At 57.1% G+C, this 17,846-nt stretch overlaps 1 protein-coding gene across 2 annotated transcripts in view; it reads right to left on the reverse strand.

Annotated features, from left to right (window-relative positions):
• Positions 1-2,012: 2,012 nt before the first annotated feature.
• Uck2 (uridine-cytidine kinase 2) overlaps positions 2,013-17,846 on the reverse strand; it is a 57,087-nt gene continuing 41,253 nt past the window's right edge. Inside the window, exons 2-8 of one of the 2 annotated variants that reach the window (XM_076872877.2) lie at positions 16,541-16,700; positions 15,794-15,890; positions 13,438-13,580; positions 8,931-9,028; positions 7,494-7,571; positions 7,223-7,271; positions 2,013-5,171 (exon numbers count right to left, since the gene is read on the reverse strand). In XM_076872877.2, the coding sequence (XP_076728992.2) occupies positions 5,032-5,171; positions 7,223-7,271; positions 7,494-7,571; positions 8,931-9,028; positions 13,438-13,580; positions 15,794-15,890; positions 16,541-16,700 (765 nt within the window). In that variant the 3' untranslated portion in view covers positions 2,013-5,031. The remainder of the gene's footprint in view (positions 5,172-7,222; positions 7,272-7,493; positions 7,572-8,930; positions 9,029-13,437; positions 13,581-15,793; positions 15,891-16,540; positions 16,701-17,846) is intronic. The other variant, XM_076872878.2, reaches the window with a different exon arrangement.

The raw sequence follows: 17,846 nt of genomic DNA on the forward strand, positions 1-17,846 counted from the left end.
TATGTCTGTGTGTGCGTACATCCATAGATCATATATGAGGAGCGCTCATGAAAAAATATGATCCGAATTTTTTTTTTTATTCACATGATTTAAATGGTTTAATTTAAATTAGGTAAACAGCTGTTAAGGACTGTTTTTAAAGGTGATTAACAGATCTGTTTGTTTACTTTCACCTTTCCTTTTCATTATATTTAATAATTCTGTTCAGGATAATTTCTTTTTAGCATCATGCCAGAATTCCTATCTTCATCCCAGTGCTGGTGAAGACAAAGATAAAACCAAACTACAGCTTCTTTGATAGCTATCACAGTAAACTGTATAAACTGATGCATCAATGAATAATAACAAGTAATGCTCAATCAAGGAGTCGATTTACTTTGGGAGCAAATGGACATATTGATAGATTCCTCCACTTTGAACTGCTTGCAGAACTTGCCTGGACTATGTATCACTTGTATGCATTGTGAACTATCTGTTGGTGCAGTGAATTGTGGTAGTGCTGGCATATCTTTGCTGATGGTGTCACCGGTGATAAATTTTTCCAAAAGAGTCGTCAATTGGCTTGGTGTCGTGGCATTTCTGTATCCTCCTCCCTTCTGATAGTGATGGTCTAAAATTTGGGGGCCAACAGAGGTGAGGCAAAGAACCTCACCCCCCCCACACTGGTGCATAGGCCTATCCACAAGTATGGCTGTATGCTGGACCGGTAATCAGTGATGGGTATGATCCAATTGCAGTGGTACCAACCTAAGACAGGAGGCTGACGCCTAGAGGTCAGATCATCCGATGACGGGTAAGAACCATATGTTGAATTGGACTGCCTAACAGGCACGGTCCTTAAGCCACATTGTTTGTTGTTTAATTAATCAGAAGGGGGGAGATGCTGAGAGCCATAGCCAAGTAGGAATGACGCATGGCAATTTCCTTGTCATCCTACCCACTGTTGCTTAGAGGGAGGACTCTCCATTGTGGAAGTGGGCTTGCCTTGGACCCAGGTCATTTGCAGTGACATTGCATGAATGTTTGAGAGTTTTGGTTGAAAGGTGACCCTGCTCAGGGATTAGGGTGGATCCGGGTTTAGGGTGGAGCCTGCTGGGAATAGGGCGTATCCTGCTGCCTCAGGCACCCGCTCCTTGAGTTCCCATTGAGTTCCCGTGGGATTCAGAGGGTATTTGGTACGCAGAGCCCAGTGGAGGGTGTATTTTCCCAGAACGTGTGTGTAGAGGTGCAGGTGAGAGTTCAAGAATAAAGAGTTGCTGTTTGAATCTACGAGGCTTTTGTGGTGGCTCGGTTATTTTGTGCCCAGACAGACTTCGGCATGAGGTAGGGTGTCACTGGGAGACCAGGAGACGGGGGCTAAGTCGGGTGTCACTGGGAGACCAGGAGATGGGTCCCAGTGACTACGTAGGGTGTCACTGGGAGACCAGAACAGGGGGCCTAGGCCGGGTGTCACTGGGAGCCAGGATACGGGGGTGAGGTAGGGTGTCACTGGGAGACCAGGAGATGTGTCCCAGTGACTAGGTAGGGTGTCACTGGGAGACCAGGAGCGGGGGGCTAGGTCAGGTGTCACTGGGAGCCAGGATACAGGTGTGAGGTAGGGTGTCACTGGGAGACCAGGAGACGGGAGCTAGGTAAGGTGTCATTGGGAGACCAGGAGACGGGGGCTAGAGTGGCAGATGACCTGGGTCTGCTGCAAAGGACAGGCTCATGCTCACTCCATAGTGCAGTGAGCTCCTGTGGCCCATGTGAGCCCTCTGCACAGTCAAGGTGCCTCTCCTCACCCACGGCGCGCCCCTCAGCAGTGAGTCTGCCTAACGGGAGACACCAGGGCCCAGAAGCCTGGGCCTGGGCTTTCTGCCTGACGAGTGGGGCAAGCCTGCCGTTCTACAGGAGCACATGCTCAGCCAGGGTTCCTGCACCCCAGAACACGGCTCCTCTGCGACGGCAGGGCCCGGCCGTCCCAGCCGGCACCCACAGGCTCTCCTGACCAGACACCATGAACAAGGCCAGAGTTGGGTCTTTTCATTCAGTCTTTATTTACAGCAAAGTACATATTTTCTGTGGCCACCAACAATACAGGGAAGCAAGCATCTCCGAGGGAAGGAAAGCTGAAGTCTCTGAGCCACTCGCTGCCCCAGAGCTGCAGACCCTGACCATAACCCAGGCACCATGCCCAGTACAGGAGGGACGCCCAGGACAGAAGCCTGAAGGGGCTCTGAGCTCCAGGGCTCTCAAACGTGCCTTTCCCGGCCTGTGCACTCTCTCATTGTGACACCAAGTATGTTTGCCCGCTCCCCCTGAGAAAAGGGTATCCTGCATCCAGACCAGCCTGTCCTTGCCAGCCAGCCCCTCCCAGGGACAGGACCTGGGACAGGCACCTGGGAAGCGGCTCTCCGCACAGGCTGAGGCCAAGGCTGCGCATCCAAGGCCTGCACGAGGCAGCAGAGACGTGCCTGCCCCGCTGCCCTGAGGGGCACACCTCCAGTCTGACCCCGTGGCAACCGAGCCCAGGAGCGGCAGGAGTCAGGCTGCCCACGACGGCTAAGTGGGGCCAACGCTGAACGTCTGTAGTCCTGGGGACAGGCAAACCAGGGACTCCCTACCCCTCCCTGGCCTGTCTGTGCAGGTCCTCTGTGGGACCTATGGCTGCTCTTGGGGCCTTCCCTTCCCGCTCCAAATCAAAGGACACCTGAAGCCACAACACGTGCCCTCCTCAGATGCCCGTCTTCCCTACACCAGTCTCAGATGCCCAGGAAGGAACGTGCCCAGCAGGAGCTGCACTGGTGTGGAAGAGGCCCGGCCTCCTGGCCCAGGCGCAGGTAATTCTCCCCTGAACACTCACTCGATCCACAGACAGCACCTGTGCAGAGAGCGGGACGTGAGCCGATCCCTCGGGAGCCCAGAGGGTCCCAGGCACACCTGTGACACTGCCTGCTCTGCTCACCCATGCCTCCTCCACCACAGCTCAGAGTGCCAGGGGACAGACCCCGAGGCCTGCGGTCTAATGACTCTCCAGTTGTATGGGACATCCAGAGACTTAAAAATCCAGACCTGGTTTGTCTCACAGGAAGCTCAAGTCCGACACACGGGAGGCTGGAAGCTGGGTTGCCACAGAGGGTGGACCCTCCCCCTGCCATCCCCCTCCTGTCCCAGGCAGTGTGTCCAGCCCCAAGCAAGCACTGCCCAGGGCCTCTGGCCGAGCTGTGAGGACTTGTGACCATTTCATGAGGGAACAGGACAGCCCTTGACTGTGTCCAGGCTGGGAGTGGGTGGCTCAGAGACCCTGGAGGTTGGTCCCAACACCACAGGTAGATGAGGAAGCGGCTCAGTAAGTGAGGGCTCTGAGGAGGAGGACCGGCCCTCGGGCAGTGGGATACATGGCCAAGGCACTAAATGGTTTGGCACCTGGGAGCTTCAAGTAACGTCAGCATGCTGGGCGCTGGCCTCTGAAGGCTGAGGCTCCCTGCAGGACCGGCTCCGACTGAGCCCTGGCGGGCCCAGCAAGGCTGGGAGCCACATCCTCGGGATGCTATCCCAGCCTGCCACCCACCCTGCACCAGCCATGACTGTGGAGAGGCGAATCTGGCCCTGAAGCACTCTCCAGTGCAGCCACTCGCTGAGGACCCGCCTCAGAGCCACCCTGAGCCCTCAAGCCTCCCTCCCAGCCTGCATGGCCTCTTGGGGACCTCGGGGGCAGCAGATGGCAACCAGACTGGAGGGCCGATGGAGTGCAAGCGGAGCCAGAGGGAAGCGGGTGGCTAGAGTAAGGAGGCAGACTGCCCTGAAGGCTCCAGAGGCCGAGAGCCGCAGAGGGAGAAGGCTCTGCAATGTTGACCGGCAGCCACAGCGGGGTGACCGAGGGCATGGCCTGCCAAGCACCAGGAGGGTGGCCCCCGTGTGGCGAGCCTTGGCTCTTCTGCAGGTGGAAACTGGGGCACCAGCCTCCTCACTCACACCCGCCTCACCCCGTAGGGCCCCAGCTCCTCCGCCCCTGCCAGTGCGTTAGAATGCACACTTCCTCCCCACAAGGGCTCCACCAAGAGGCCGCGTGGGAAAGGGATCACCACCAGGGCTTTCCCCTGGGACTCCAGCCTCGTGCCATGATTTAAATACGTCCTTTAAACACCTCCTCTGTAGTCCGCCTAGGAAGCCCCCTCCTGTCCTGCCACGGCTGGCCAGATCCCGACCTGGGCACACTACCCCCTCACTGCATATCCCCCATCACGGCCAACAAAAGTCCCTCGTGTGGGCAGCTCATCCCCAGGGCCCGGGAGCTCGGCGGCACGACATTGCAGAGACAGAAATGCCAAGGAATGCCACACCCGAGAACCAGCAGGTCCTCAAAGACAGGCCGGAGACTCAACTGCACTCCCTCCCTCCCGACTTATCACTTGGAAGGGACCCCCAAGCCCCGTGGCTCTGGCTTCCTGGAGAGGCCAGAAAGAACTGGCCAGCAACCAGAGGTGGGGCAGGGCCAGCAGCCTCTGCAGACCTGCCCTCTCCCCTGGGATGGATTCTAAGTTGAGAGCTCACTGATTCAACACAAAGGAGGACACAAGTCCCTCCTGTCAAGCACCCAAGCTTCAGCTCCTAAGGGCATCTCCCAGGAGGCATCCTGGATGCCAAGCCAAGGGGCATCGGCCGGCCCACTCCCCACAACACAGCTCCAGCTCCAGGCCCCACATACACAAGCCAGGCCCCTGCAAAATACTTACGGCAAAGAGCTGTACAGTATTTGTACATTTACACAAAAATAGATCCTTTTATATATATCTCTCTATATGTATGTATTTATAATTGGTTACACGTTGGATTCATAATCAGGCATCACCAGGAGACGTTGGCACGGTTTGTTGCTTAAGCTCAGGTCAAGTTCCTTTGGATTTCGCAGTTCCGAAGTATAAACAGGAAAAAGAAAATGATCAAAGGCATTTCATCCCCAAGGTGTTTTCCTAAATACAGTGATGTCAGAGGAGACGGTGTGTATAGGTGAGCAGTGTCTCGGAGGCGGGCGGGTCTGCAGAACCAGGGTCAATGCGGCCGGCTGCTGGACTCCGATGGCTGCCTCTTGCGTGAAGGGGTGTAGCCGTTGAGGCAGCCGTTGGTCTGCCGCTTGGAAGGCCCTCCGTTGAGGATGTCCTGGATGTGCTGCACGATGAGGTTGATGGCCACTGCAGGACAGAGAGCAGCAGGGTTGGGAGGGAGGGAGGCCACATGCGCAGGGCTGGGAGCACTGGTGGACACAGTGGGACAGGCTAGAGGGCTGGGGTGGCAGGGGACACAGGTGTGATGTGTGGACAGGCACACAGGAAGCACAGGTAAGGCACCCTGGGAAGTGGCATTTGCAGCCAAGTCACAACCTCCAGCCTCGACAGGCTACCATGATGTCCCCTACAGGAGCACATGAGGAGGAAGGCAGACAATGCCAAAGAAAGGGCTTCTCACCAGCGAGGACCAGAGTGCCCCGCGGCAAAGTAACCAGCACAACTCTCCAGAGTGGGCAGCTGGCCCTACTTCTGACACCACCAGTTGGCCATGAGGCCCTTGACTAAGGAGCCTGCCACCTACAGAGGGCAACCCCAGGAAAGGGCTTCTCCTCCCTCAAAAGCATAGGGCAGAGCCACACGTATAGCCACCAGAAACAAAATACACCCCTCAACCAACTGATGCAAATGTCACCAAGCACGGGACAGACATGGGGTGCTCCTGCTGCAATCCACACTCATCTGGTCACGAGACATAAAGGATGGCCCCAGCTGAGGGCCATCTGCCCACCAGCAATCCTGTATGCCACTGTCACTGTCATGAAGACCAGAGACAAGCTGAGGAGCCTCTGCTGGCTAGAGATCACGTCAATGTTGCTTCTCCTGAACACGGTGACCACACTGTGCCTGTGGGTCAGAATGTCCTCATTCTTCACCACGTGGTGATGCCAGGCATGGTGGCCCACGCCTCTAATTCCAGGGCTGTGATTTGGATACAAGGTCTCCCTCAGAAGCTGTGTGAGACAAAGCAAGGGAGCCTGGAATGAAATGAGTGGGTCTCGAGAGCCTGGGCCGAATCCATGGGTCCATCCTTTGGGGTCTGTACTTTGTTCCTGGTGAGCAGAGCTCTCTCTACTCCCTGTTGGCATGTCCTAGCTGCTTTCCTCTGCCATGCCCTTCCGCCATCATGTTCTGCCCACCTTGGGCCAGAGCAATGGGTTCAGCTGACCATGGAATGAACCTCTGAAACTGTGAGCACCAAATAAACCTCCCTCCTTGTGTTGTTCTTGTAGGTCTTTTGGTCACAGCAATGAAAATGCTGATAAAACACCCAGCTACTGAGACATTGAGACAGGAAGGTCATAAAATCGAGGCCATCCTGGGCAACTCAGTGAGACCCTGGCTCAGAATTCACAGGGAAGGGTGGTGCCTGGGGGTACACCTCAGTGTAGAGCACTTGCCTAGCATGCAGGGGACCTGGGGCACAGTCCTCAGTACTGCTTTTAAAAAAAAAAAAAGATCACCATGACAAATTCCCAAACGACTCAGCCCACTGTGTGAGAGCGCTGCTCGGGACGGAACCAGGGCCGCCCACACGTGAAGCAGGCACTCTTACCACTGAGCAGCACCACCATTTTGTTGTTGTTGTTGTTGTCTTGTTTTTAATTGTAAGGCAAGGTCTTGCTGAGCTACCTGGACTGGCCAGGAACTTGCAGACCTTCTGCCTTGGTCTCCCAAGTCACTGGGATCACAGACGTACACCACTGCACCTGGCAATCAACGTTTTAAACGGAGGACAAATGAAAAAAAGAGAAGACAGGGTCCTATCTGACAGACCAACTCTGCCGCAGACGCCAAGTCAGGAGATGGGTGGGCTTCCAGGCAAGCCAGCACCCGCACACAGCACCCAGGGGCCTAGCCGGCTGTGTTCTGAGGGCACCCACGAGAGCAGATCCTCTGCGTCACACTGAGGAGGCGGCCTGCTGTGCAGCCAGGAGGTGAGGCAGGAGGCGAGGCTCCCAGGGGTCACCCTGGGCACCAGCATAAGGCCACGGCTCCTCCAGGGGCACAGCCCTTGCCTGCCCTCACACACTGCACACCACTCAGGGCATGATCCCAAGACAGGGCTGCAGAGGGAATGCCTCTGGTCCCATCATAGAGCACAGAGCCCATGCCACCACATCCTGCCCCAGCCTGTGGCTGGCAGCCGCAGGGCTGAGGCGCCCACAGGGACTCACCGAGGTTGTCTGCACCTCTAGGAATTATCACATCGGCATACTTCTTGGTCTGTGGAGAAAGATATGCAGAGTGTGTTAACAGAGGGGCTCAGAGTGCAGGGACCAGCCCCTCCCCAGGAACAAGGGCCAGCCTTCCTCAGAGCCAGGGAGGAAGGGAGCAGGCAAGGGCAAGAGGAACAGGGCGAAGGTGTTCCGTGTCATGAGGGCACTGGTCCCGACTGGGCAGCACCTCATAGCAACCCACGATCCGACTGCTCATCAGGCGCCTGACCTGGATGCACTCCATCCACGTTCCAGCAAACCAGGGGCCTCTTAGTTCCTGGGTTAGCCCAACAGTCTGCACCCGGACCTGCAAAGAACGTGGGCCAGGCACACAAGGGCCCTAACACTAGGAAAGAGAGGAACAAGAACCACCAGGCTCAAGGGGGCCAGGCCATCTGGGCTCTGACACAGTCTGAAGGTGACGGGACTTATCCCAGCCCAGGAAAGGCCAGAAAAGGCCCGTGGCCCCCGACCAGCTTCCCTGGCTCTGTAGGCACACTCCGCGCCTGCCATGTGAGCAGCCTCACGGTGAACTTCCACACCAGGCGCTGGCACACAGTCCTGCCAGGCCCAAGGCCCATCCAGACAGCTCTCAGTCCCCCGCTTGCGGAGGAACAAGTTGGTCTTTCCTGAGCAAAGAGGGGCTGACAGTGGGAATGAGCAGCAACAACCCAAAAGGCATTTGTCCAGAATCTTGCACTCCATTCCAACTAGGTTAATGGCAAAGTGGTGTCTGACAATGAGGTCACTCTGGGTTTTTATTATTGAGTTTAGAGCAAGAAGGGCCTTGGACAGCTGAATGGACACAAGCTTTCCACAGCTCCTGCGTCCCCTCGGCTGATGGACAGGTGTCAAGGCTGCTCAGGCCAGCTTAGAAAGCCCACCTGTGCTGGCTGGAAATAAGTCCTGTCCAACCTGATGTAAGATCTACCAACAGACTTCGAGAGACAGGCTGGGAACAGAGCTTCCCAGGAGAGGAGAGAGAAGCTGATCACCAGGACAGGCCGAGGAATGCCCAGGCCCAGTCTTACTCCCACCCTGCTCAAGGCCTCTCCAGACTGCAGTCCCCAAAAGACCTCCCTAACTCCCTTACCAGCCTCCCCCTCCTCCCGCTGGGGCTCAGCCATGAATCACCAGGGGCTCCACCATGGTTCAGCCACCCTGGTCATGCCGCGGTCTCCAGCAGGCTCCCAGCAGGCCTCTCTGGGTCCCCAAGGAAGCACAGTGTGCCCCAGGCTGAGGGCTGGCTTCCAAGGCCCTCGACCCCCTTCCTTGTCTCCACACTGTCTCACCTCAGCATTCCCAGCTGCCTGGCAGGACTGGAGGCACAAGAGGAGGCTGAGAGGGCCACGCCGCGGCATGCTGAGGCCACCCTTGGACCTGAGAGCCACACCACCTCGCACGAGTGCAGCACTTGCTGAGCCTACAGAGTTAGCAGAAGGCCTGGCATGGGCCTCACGGGCTCTCAGAGGAAGAACAGAAGGACGGAGCTCCCAGAACACACAGGACACCAAGCACCTAAGGCTGCCCTCTCTTGGGACTTCAGGGTGGAGATGCTTGGAGACAGGAAGGAGATTCGAGCTGGGGACTGCTGCGACTTGCATATCTTTATGTGAACCACAAAATTAAGTGTACATCCAACAAAACAAGCCAAAATGCAACTCACTGGCAAGCAGAATTCCTCAAAGGCAGGCTTGACGAACGTGATATACTGAGACAAAATCTGTTCAAGGTCCCTCCCTCTTTCGCTGATGTCCCTCAGTACTATAAGAGAAGAAAAACAAGAATCAATAAACAGTGTGGGGGCCACCATGCACCTGCCCACGGGAGAACAGGCCCTGGGCTCCCTTCCCTCCCACAGGCCACAAGCTGGTTCCTCACCTGTGACAACAGGGCAGCAGCAGCTCTAAGAAACAAGTTATGTGTCTAAGTCTTACTTCCCCGGATTTCACCAGAAATATCGTGGGAAACAGAAGACTGCCTGGGCCAGAGCCCGCAGCGTTCCTGAGTCAGCCCACAGCGGGCCCAAACCAGACTCCAATGTGAACTGCACACCCAGCACAGCCCTGAGGGCTCAGGGTCACAGGCCGCAACCTGGGCCCAGGCAGGTGATGGCTCCACACACCCTTCCCACTCATCTTGTCTGGAAGTCCAGCAACCCCCTACAGCAGGACAGGTGAGTTCTTTTGGCTCCCCACAGCCACCTAGGCACGGAGGCCTTGCCCACTTCAGGCATAGAGGTTTGCAAACTGAAGGACTATCTTTATTGAAAGGACACAGCGGCCCGGGGCAGAGAAGCAACCCAGGTGGCACAAGATTCGGCCACCACTATCCTCGCCTAGTCCATTTCATTCAGGGACTTTCGCCACTTTGTTGATTCCTTTGTCAAAAAACAGAAAGGGGGCCAGTAGTCCTGGCTCTGCCACTGCACCCGGACCTCCTTCAGCCTCGGCCCCTTAGGCAGTGAGCCCAGAAGGTTCCCTCACCAATACGGCCCTCCGTGGCTTGGGATCCTGCTGCCCAGCTGCTGTGTGTTCCAGCCAAGCCCAAGGTTGTCACCCCACCCACCATCAACTGCAAGGGGCCCTCAGCTCCTTCTCCCACATTTCTCAAGTAACGGCTCGAGTGTGGGTAAGACGCACCAAACGCATACAGACAGGATCTGAGGGTAGACTTCTGGAAAGCCAGAAGTGTGGGAACAATCACTCTGCTTACACTCGCAGGTGGAAGGAATGGAGTGGCTCTGACCCCGCCCCCCAGGACAAGAAGCCTGCCTCCCAGAGCCACCCCACAGGGGGCAGCTGGCTTTCATACCAGCTTTGGTTATGCAAAGTCTGTGGTCCCCAGTGAGCCAGGACTTGCCTCACACCCACTCCGCCTGTCCACAGAGCCCACCGCCTGTCCACAGAGCCCACCGCCTCCTGCCAGGAAGCAGCTTTCTCCAGCCTTGCTGCACGGCCTCTGCTCCCGCTGCCCCTTTGGGTCTGCTGGGCAGATGTGGCCAGGAGGAAACCTGAGGAACAGCCACATAGCTCCCGCCCATGAACCCTAGCTTCTGGCACTCGTAGTGATGACTTCAACAGGGCCAAAACATGCAGCCAGGGTGGCCTCTAGCCCTTCACACGTCCCCAGGTAAAGCCCACAGTAAAGGAAGCCCGATGAAAGGGGCGTCAGAGCCGGAGGACAGCAAGTACCCTGGCACCCAGGAGACCGGGGCTCCCCACAGCCCTGGTGTGGGCTTTGTTTTGCAACACAGGATGCGCATGGCTTCTGCACTGTGGGAGGCCTGAGCTCCTGCATGGCCCAGGACACCCCACACATAGCCTCCTTTGCCCCACTAGGTCCTGGCTCCCTGTGTCCTACAGACCCGGAGGCTCATCCACTGGGCTGGAGAAGTGCCTGGTCATGCAGAAAGCAGATGTGCATTAGAGTCACATGAAGAGGGAGGGACAGGGAGGGAGGGGGAAATGGAGAGGAAGAGAGGGACCTTGCCTCAGGATCCTGGCACGGGAACCCTGCAGACCAGAAGGCCCGGCCCAACTCTGCAGCCAGAGACCCCGCAGGCACCGCCCACAGAAATGAGAAGCCTGCCCTGTGACACACCCAGAAACAGGACACGCCATGGGCTGAGTCAGAGCAAGGTCTTGGCACAAACCAGAACTCCTGGGACTCATAACTGGCGGCTGTCCACAGTCTGAAGCCCACCCATTTGCTGGGCCAGGACAGGCCCTTTGAGAGGGTCAAGCTCAGGAAGTGACAAGTCTGCCCACGATCCGATCCGTGCCTGGCCTCCTCACTTCAGCCCTTCCAACCCAGCGCTGCTATTCCTGGCCTGATAAAGCCAAGAGGAATTCAGGAGGAGCCACGACAAGGACAATCCCTCAGCAAGTGGCTGAGGAGCTGTGTCACCCAGAGTGAAAGAACAGACTGCACATCCCACAGACCCTGACTCCCTACCTGAGTGAGGTGGCAGGAGGGGCATCAGCAGCCCTGCTCGCCCTGCCCACATGCCCCCTGCCCGGTACTCCGGGTGAGCAGGGTGAGGAGCTTGTGCAATAGGGAGTACCTGGAAGCCACCTCCCGAGTACAGGAGCACCTCTCCAAGGCAGAACCCCCACCAGGGCTGACTCAGCGTGGGATCATGTGCGCGGCAGGGCGTGGCGAGGAGGGGGCTAGAGTGCTCGAGCCCCACAGCTGCTCCTGCTCATCGCCCCCTCCCCCAGTACCTGGTGCCCCCCACCCATGCCAGGCCCTGTGTGTCCCATGTGGAGAGAATGGAGGCTCAGGGTGGAACGTGGAGAAGGCCCACCAGGTAAGAAGGAAACAGCCTCGACAGTGAGCAACTGCAGCGTCAGGGTGCACGGGTCACCAGAGCTGGGCCTGAGGCCTCTAGCGAGGGGGTTCTCCATTCCTCATGGGGATCTCCTGCCAGAAGAGGACACGGGAGCGTAGCCCGCACAGCGAGGACCTGCTGGGTCCCTCCCGACCCCCTCCCCTGCTTCCTTCCCCAACACCCTGCGCCCCAGGCTGAGTGAGGCCCAGCAGCAGTGACCACATCAGTCCAGTGGTACCAGCTCCCAGGTTATGGCTCCTGCAGTCCTACAGAGAGCCCAGAGAAAGCACCCCAGCCACCCGAACACAGGGGCTTCTATCTGCCACAAGGCCTCAACTAACAAACCATGGGCCACCCCACAGAGCCACTGATCCTCACGACACTTGAGGTGCTCATCCAAGATGAACCTCTAATAGGAAGAAGAGCCCAGGACCACTCACTCCTGACTCCAAAGTGTCCGCTCTGAACCCCAAGCTGCTCAATGGTCCCGGCAAGAGTACCCACAGCAGGCAAGGGGGGCCCAGGCTGGTGAAGCAGAATCGAGGGGTGGAGGTTGGGCTAGGGCTCCCGTTACCTACCTACAGAGCCACACGACCCTACCCAGACAGAACCGCACTGCTAACAGCAGTTCCCACAAGGACACCAATGCCTGGGGTGTCCCAAGAGCTGCCCAAGTCACAAAACAGACCAGAACCTGCTGGGACCAAGCACAGGCTCCCATCCTGCTCTTCTCTTGTCACATGGTGTTCTGCGTCCCTCCCGGCCAGGGACAGAAGTGGGGCTCCAACTATGTGGTGGTATTGCCCCTCAGAAGGGCCCACCTGGTGGTTTCTCCATCTTTCCCCAAGGCCCAGCGGTTCCACCAACAGCTCTGACAATGAGACCACTCCTTCCGATGGACACAGACCTGGGATCCATGGCTAGACTGCCCTGGCCGAGCAGCCGCCCTCGCTGCCCCTCTCCTCTTGCACACAACAGGGATGCAGACTTGGTCACCTTTCATTCCCCTCTCCGCCACCTGTCCATCACCATCCCAATTCCTGCTCTGCTAGTACCTTCTCTTGTCCCCTCTCCCACCACCTACGTGACAGCCTGCCTCAGTCCAGATCCACAGATGGCCTCCCAAGACCTCCCAACCGCCTGCAGAATGACCGTCCAACAGAGAGCAGCAGTGTTCCACTCCCCTGCTGTCCCCGCCCGCCAGCAGCCAAACCAAGTCCTGGGCCTGCAGTGGTCCCCATTCACCTGCCCTGCACTTTCCTGGGTTACCTATGCCATCAACAACCCCATCTAGGTCCCAGGCCCCTAGTGGACCACACCCTCCAGAGCTCGGCCCCACCAGAGACCTCTGCACCTCTGGCTGTGGGCACAGGCTCAGCAGAGCCTGCTCAGTGCCATCTGGAAAGACTGGCAAAGCTGGAGCGGCAGCAGTGGGAGGGTCACACGGAGCAGTGGGGACAGGTTCTCCCATCTCCATGGCCTGTGGCTGAGCCAAGGTCGAGACATCCATTAGGGGCCTTTAGGGACCATAAGGAACTAGTGTTTAGTCACCTTTCCCTGGTGTGAGAAGCAGGCGGACTTTTTGGTTTCAACTCAGTGACCTCACAGCCTGTCTCATCCAAAACAGTCAGTGACTAACCCCTTCTCAAATGTCACCAAGTGTTTGGGCGGCAAGACATCCTGGGGTTGGACTGACGTAGCTAGGCTCGGCCATGTGGACACACGTCTACCCTGGGAAGGCCCAGACTTCTGACTCAGGCAGGGGGGTAGAGAGGGCCACTCATGGACTCTCAGGTTCCCTGTCCACAAGGTGGCCACCAACAGGGCTTTTGGAACACACCTCTTCGGGAGAGCCGGGTGTCTGCATCTGTATCCACAAAAAGTTTCATCTGGAACAGGTCTCGAACCTCCTGGGAATAGAAGGCCAGGATCCCTTCGAAGAGCACCACATCTGCAGGATAAACAGTGACCGTCTCCTCTTTCCTGCAAAGCAGAGGAGACAGGTCAGCAGGGGGATCGAAGTCGCAGCCCCTGCCCTGGGCAAGTTCCTGCCCTCCACAGACTCAGGCGCAAAACTAGTGTTGCGTCACTAGAAGAGGTTTAAAATAAAAGGCATCTGTCCTGGGAGTTCTACCAGGGCGGCCACTGTCCACACATGAACTTGACAGAGCTCTCCTGCGGAAGTACTCCGCTTCTTCCACCGCCAAAGATCTGCAGTGATCGGAGCCTCTCTCCATCAAGACCCTCACTCCACCAGGTGCAAAGACGCACACCTATAATCCCAGCAGCTCAGGAGGGTGAGGCAGGAGGATCACGGGTTCAAAGCCAGCCTCGGTGATTTAGAAAGAGTCAGTGAGATCCTGTCTCTAAATAAAACACTAACAAGCGGGTGGGGATTTGGCTCAGTGGTTAGCTTCCCTGGGTTCAATACCTGGTACCAAGGGAAGAAAAAAAAAAAAAGACCCTCCATCCACTGCCTTGGTAGGTGCGGCACAGGCCTCTTCCTGGGCAGCACCTGCTCCAGAATGGCCTTCCTGCGCAGTGGAGCTCCTGGGGCCCCCGCTGCTAGCTCGTCTGTGCTCCTTGGCCTGACATCCATGCCCTGCAGGACTAGAACCTGAGGCTTACCTGGCCCCTGCCTCCTCGTCCAGCCGCTCACTCACACCTACCCATCCCTCCTGCTCCCCAGCTGTCTGTGTGCACAGAGCTGTCCACACGATCCCTGGATGCTTCCCAGCTGTCACCTTGGAAATCTCTCGCCAACAACCTCTCCCCAACATACGCTGCTCTATGCAACTGCTGGAGGTGCCCAGCCTCCTCTCAGGGACCACACTGCAATGCCTCCTCCTGAGCTTGGGCAGGGCGAACTCGGTCACCAGCTTACCACACTAACTCCCAGGATGCCCTCCTGCTGCGGTTCCAGGCTACTCTGCCATGAACACTTGGAAGGCGACCGTGAAGCAGAATCCACAGTGCTCAGGAGAGCATGGTGCTGGGGCCAGATCACTGAGAACACCTCTCAGCGTCACCAGGGGCTGGGAGCTGGACAAGGTGTGCTGGTGCAGGGGTCAGGCTGGACACTGATGTTTGCCCTCACTCTCTGGCTGCACTTACCAGCCCCAACATTCAGATCAGCTGCAACTCCTACACTGAACCCCTTTATTCCTGTATCATCTGGGAGGGTCGCCGGCTGACACGGGGGCATGATGCCTGGTGTCCGGGGCTGGGCATCTCCCTCATGGCGACTCCTGGCTGCCTGCATCTCGAGTCCCATGCCCTCCCTCTTGGCTTCCTCCTCGGACCAGTTCCTTGCCATGCCTAAGGCACCTGAGAGAGGTGCAGGCTGGGTACACACTGCGTTAAGGCTGAGATGCGCAGGCACAGAGCTCGCAGAGACGGCTGGTCCATGATCACAGAGACATCTGGTAATAGATGAGTTCTAATTTCCTACCTCAGCACTTCGACTCAAGAGTGAGTGGGAGAAAAGAGCCAGGAGGGAAGAATGAAAAGTAGACAGACAGGAGGGCACGCAGCACCAGGCTGAACTCCAGAAGGCCGCAAGGAGCCCAGAGCACAGAGGAGCCATGCAGGTGCAGTGTGCTCTCCAGGTCAGCATCAGCTGGGACGTCCCCAGGGCGGCCATGTGAAAGCTGGGTCAGAGTGAGTAAGAGTCCTACAAGTCCAAGGTGCCCGGCATCAGGTAGCAGGAGGAACTCCCCAGGAGCCCGTTCCCGACACTCAGAGGGAGGAGGTCACACTTCCCAGCCAGCATCTGTTCTAGTCAGGGCCACCAAGAGTAAAGCTGTATGAGGAACTGTTTGGCCTGGGCTAACAGGCCTCCTCGAGTGTCTGATTGATCCTAAGACCTGCACCTGGCAACCTCCAACCCCCACACCCCTCCACCCGGTCCAATCCCAAGTCAGCAGGAGAGCAGGAAGAAGGGCTCTTTGTTCCTCCTGCCCTTCCTCCACTGTCCTCCTTGCATCCTGTTTCAGGAACAGCTCAGGGTGTGGAGCCAGAACACATGTGCAGCCCTACCCAAGCACCATGGAGCACGCCCGCCTGACCATCCAGGAATGGCCCCCCACAGGCAGCCAGGGCACAGGGCCATGCCATCCCTCCACTGGCAGTGGCAGGGTGGAGGACGGGGTGGGAGTGCAGTCTCAGGCTGCTCTGGGTGGCAGGTACCCACTTACCGAGAATGGGAGACGAAGTCATACACGGGAATCTGGACTGTTTTCCCTTCAGAGATTTCTTTGAGAGTCTTCAAGATGAGTTCATTGTCAAAGGCATCTGAAGGAAGTCAAACCGTCAGAACATCTTGATTCCAAGTTAATTCCTCCATGACCATGCACTCCAGGCCCCAGGTGGATATGAAAGCTGCCTGGCCTCAGGCCAGCCAAGTGAGCTGACCACAGGTCTCTGCCCCTGATATGCATCCCAGGCCTGCACCGTCCTCCCCACCCTGAGTCCAGCCCTGGCCAGGGACTGGCACAGTCTTGCCAGGATGCCAATGACTACGGACACCAGGAGCCCTGTGCCTAGCTAGGCCTGACTCCAGCAACTGAGTGCAAGACACACCCAGACAGCCACCCTGAGCCTGTGTGCCAGCCAAGGAGCTGGACACCTGCGGTGCCCATGGTGACGGGTGACAGGTGCAGTGCAGGCTGCTGCAGCTTGGCAGTGGTATGAGGGGGGCTGGCCCACCTGAGGCCCAGGCTCTCACAGGTCCCCAGACAACCGTCAGAGTGACAGTGTGTCACGAGCCAGGCACAACATCAGTGTCTTCCAAATGCTTCCCAACTGTCACCTTGGTGCTTCTTCCCCAGAAGCCCACAACAGCCCTGCAAGGCAGCTCTTGAGCCCCGTTCAACCAGGGGAAGCCCAGAGGGCGGCACCTTCCCCGGGCAGTACTGAGCCATCTCCCCGCCCTCCTGACTCACCTGGGTGATCAAAATTGAACTGTCCCTTCAGGGCTTTGGCCTTCTGGTCTGACGTAAGGACACGGTAGAAGCTGTCCTGGCTCAGGATGACCACCTGCTTCTGGCGGTAGTCCACCTCGTTCTGCCCCAGGAGCTGCACGATCTTGGCACAAACGGAAGACTGCAGGAGAGAGAGCACGTGGGGGTAAGGGGCAGCCTGCAGGCAGGAAGAGCAGTTGCTGGGCTGCCACGAGGCCCAGGAGGGCTGCATCTCCACAGAAGGCAGAAAGGCCCAGGCTGTGGCTGTCCAGAGGCCAGCCCTCTCCTCCCTTCCTCCCCTCGCTACAGTCCCTGCACTTGGGTACCATGGTGCAAGGTGGAGCAGACAGGTTCTGCCTCCTCTCCCATAAATACTCAAACAAGGCAGCAGAAAGTGGGCCCTGGTGTGCTGACAGGATGAGGGGCCTGGGCACCTGTGGACATCCTCTGTCCCTGCACTCGCAAGCCTAGCCAGCCTCAAAGCCAGCCAGTGGAGGGCTAAGATGGTGCCCTCGCTCTTCTTCTGCAGGCCACTTTTGCTCTATCTCTAGCCACAGATGCCACCCAGTGGCAAGCCAGGGCCTTTCCACAGACGTGTGCCACAAGCATCTCCCATGCCCAAGGAGCCCAGAGCGTCTCAACCACCTGGACACCAGCTCCCAGTGAGCAGCCTGTGGGCTCTGAGCTGCGCTTGGGGATGCACACATCTGCCTGTCCCTCCCAATACTGCAGGCAGTGTGCAGAGAGGGCCATAAAAAGTGAATTCAAAGCAAGGAGGTACTGAAGGGCTCATTCAATTAACTCGTTTCTTTTTTTCATTTGATACAAAGTTTAACTTTAAAATGTCTATATTACAAAAATTCTGGAAGCCATAACTCAAGGCTCCTTGTGGAACTGGATGACCTAATTACAACAGATGCAAAATCAGCATATTTAGAGGTATTTGAGGTTCAACCTTAGAAGGGTTTTTTAAAGTTACAATTCTTACAAAAGCATTTGAGCATAAGGAAATGGGCCACTTCTGTTGCGGCAGTCTATGAAAATAAAACTGTCTTACACAATGTACCCTGTTGTACAAGCAGTGACACAGACCTTGGAAGAATGTTGGAGGAACAGTAATATGTGGTGGCACTTGTTAATTATTTGTGGGTGATTTCCTTAGCTTGCATGACTCTTCTTCATATTAATACAGATGAGCATTTTAAATCACTTACGACTTTGGGACTGCATACCTGCCCTCCCCACACCAAATCTCAGAAGGTAAAACTCGAAGGTGACTTTCATCCAA

Source organism: Callospermophilus lateralis, chromosome 13 (genome assembly GCF_048772815.1).
Source record: "Callospermophilus lateralis isolate mCalLat2 chromosome 13, mCalLat2.hap1, whole genome shotgun sequence".
Taxonomy (NCBI): Eukaryota; Metazoa; Chordata; class Mammalia; order Rodentia; family Sciuridae; genus Callospermophilus; species Callospermophilus lateralis.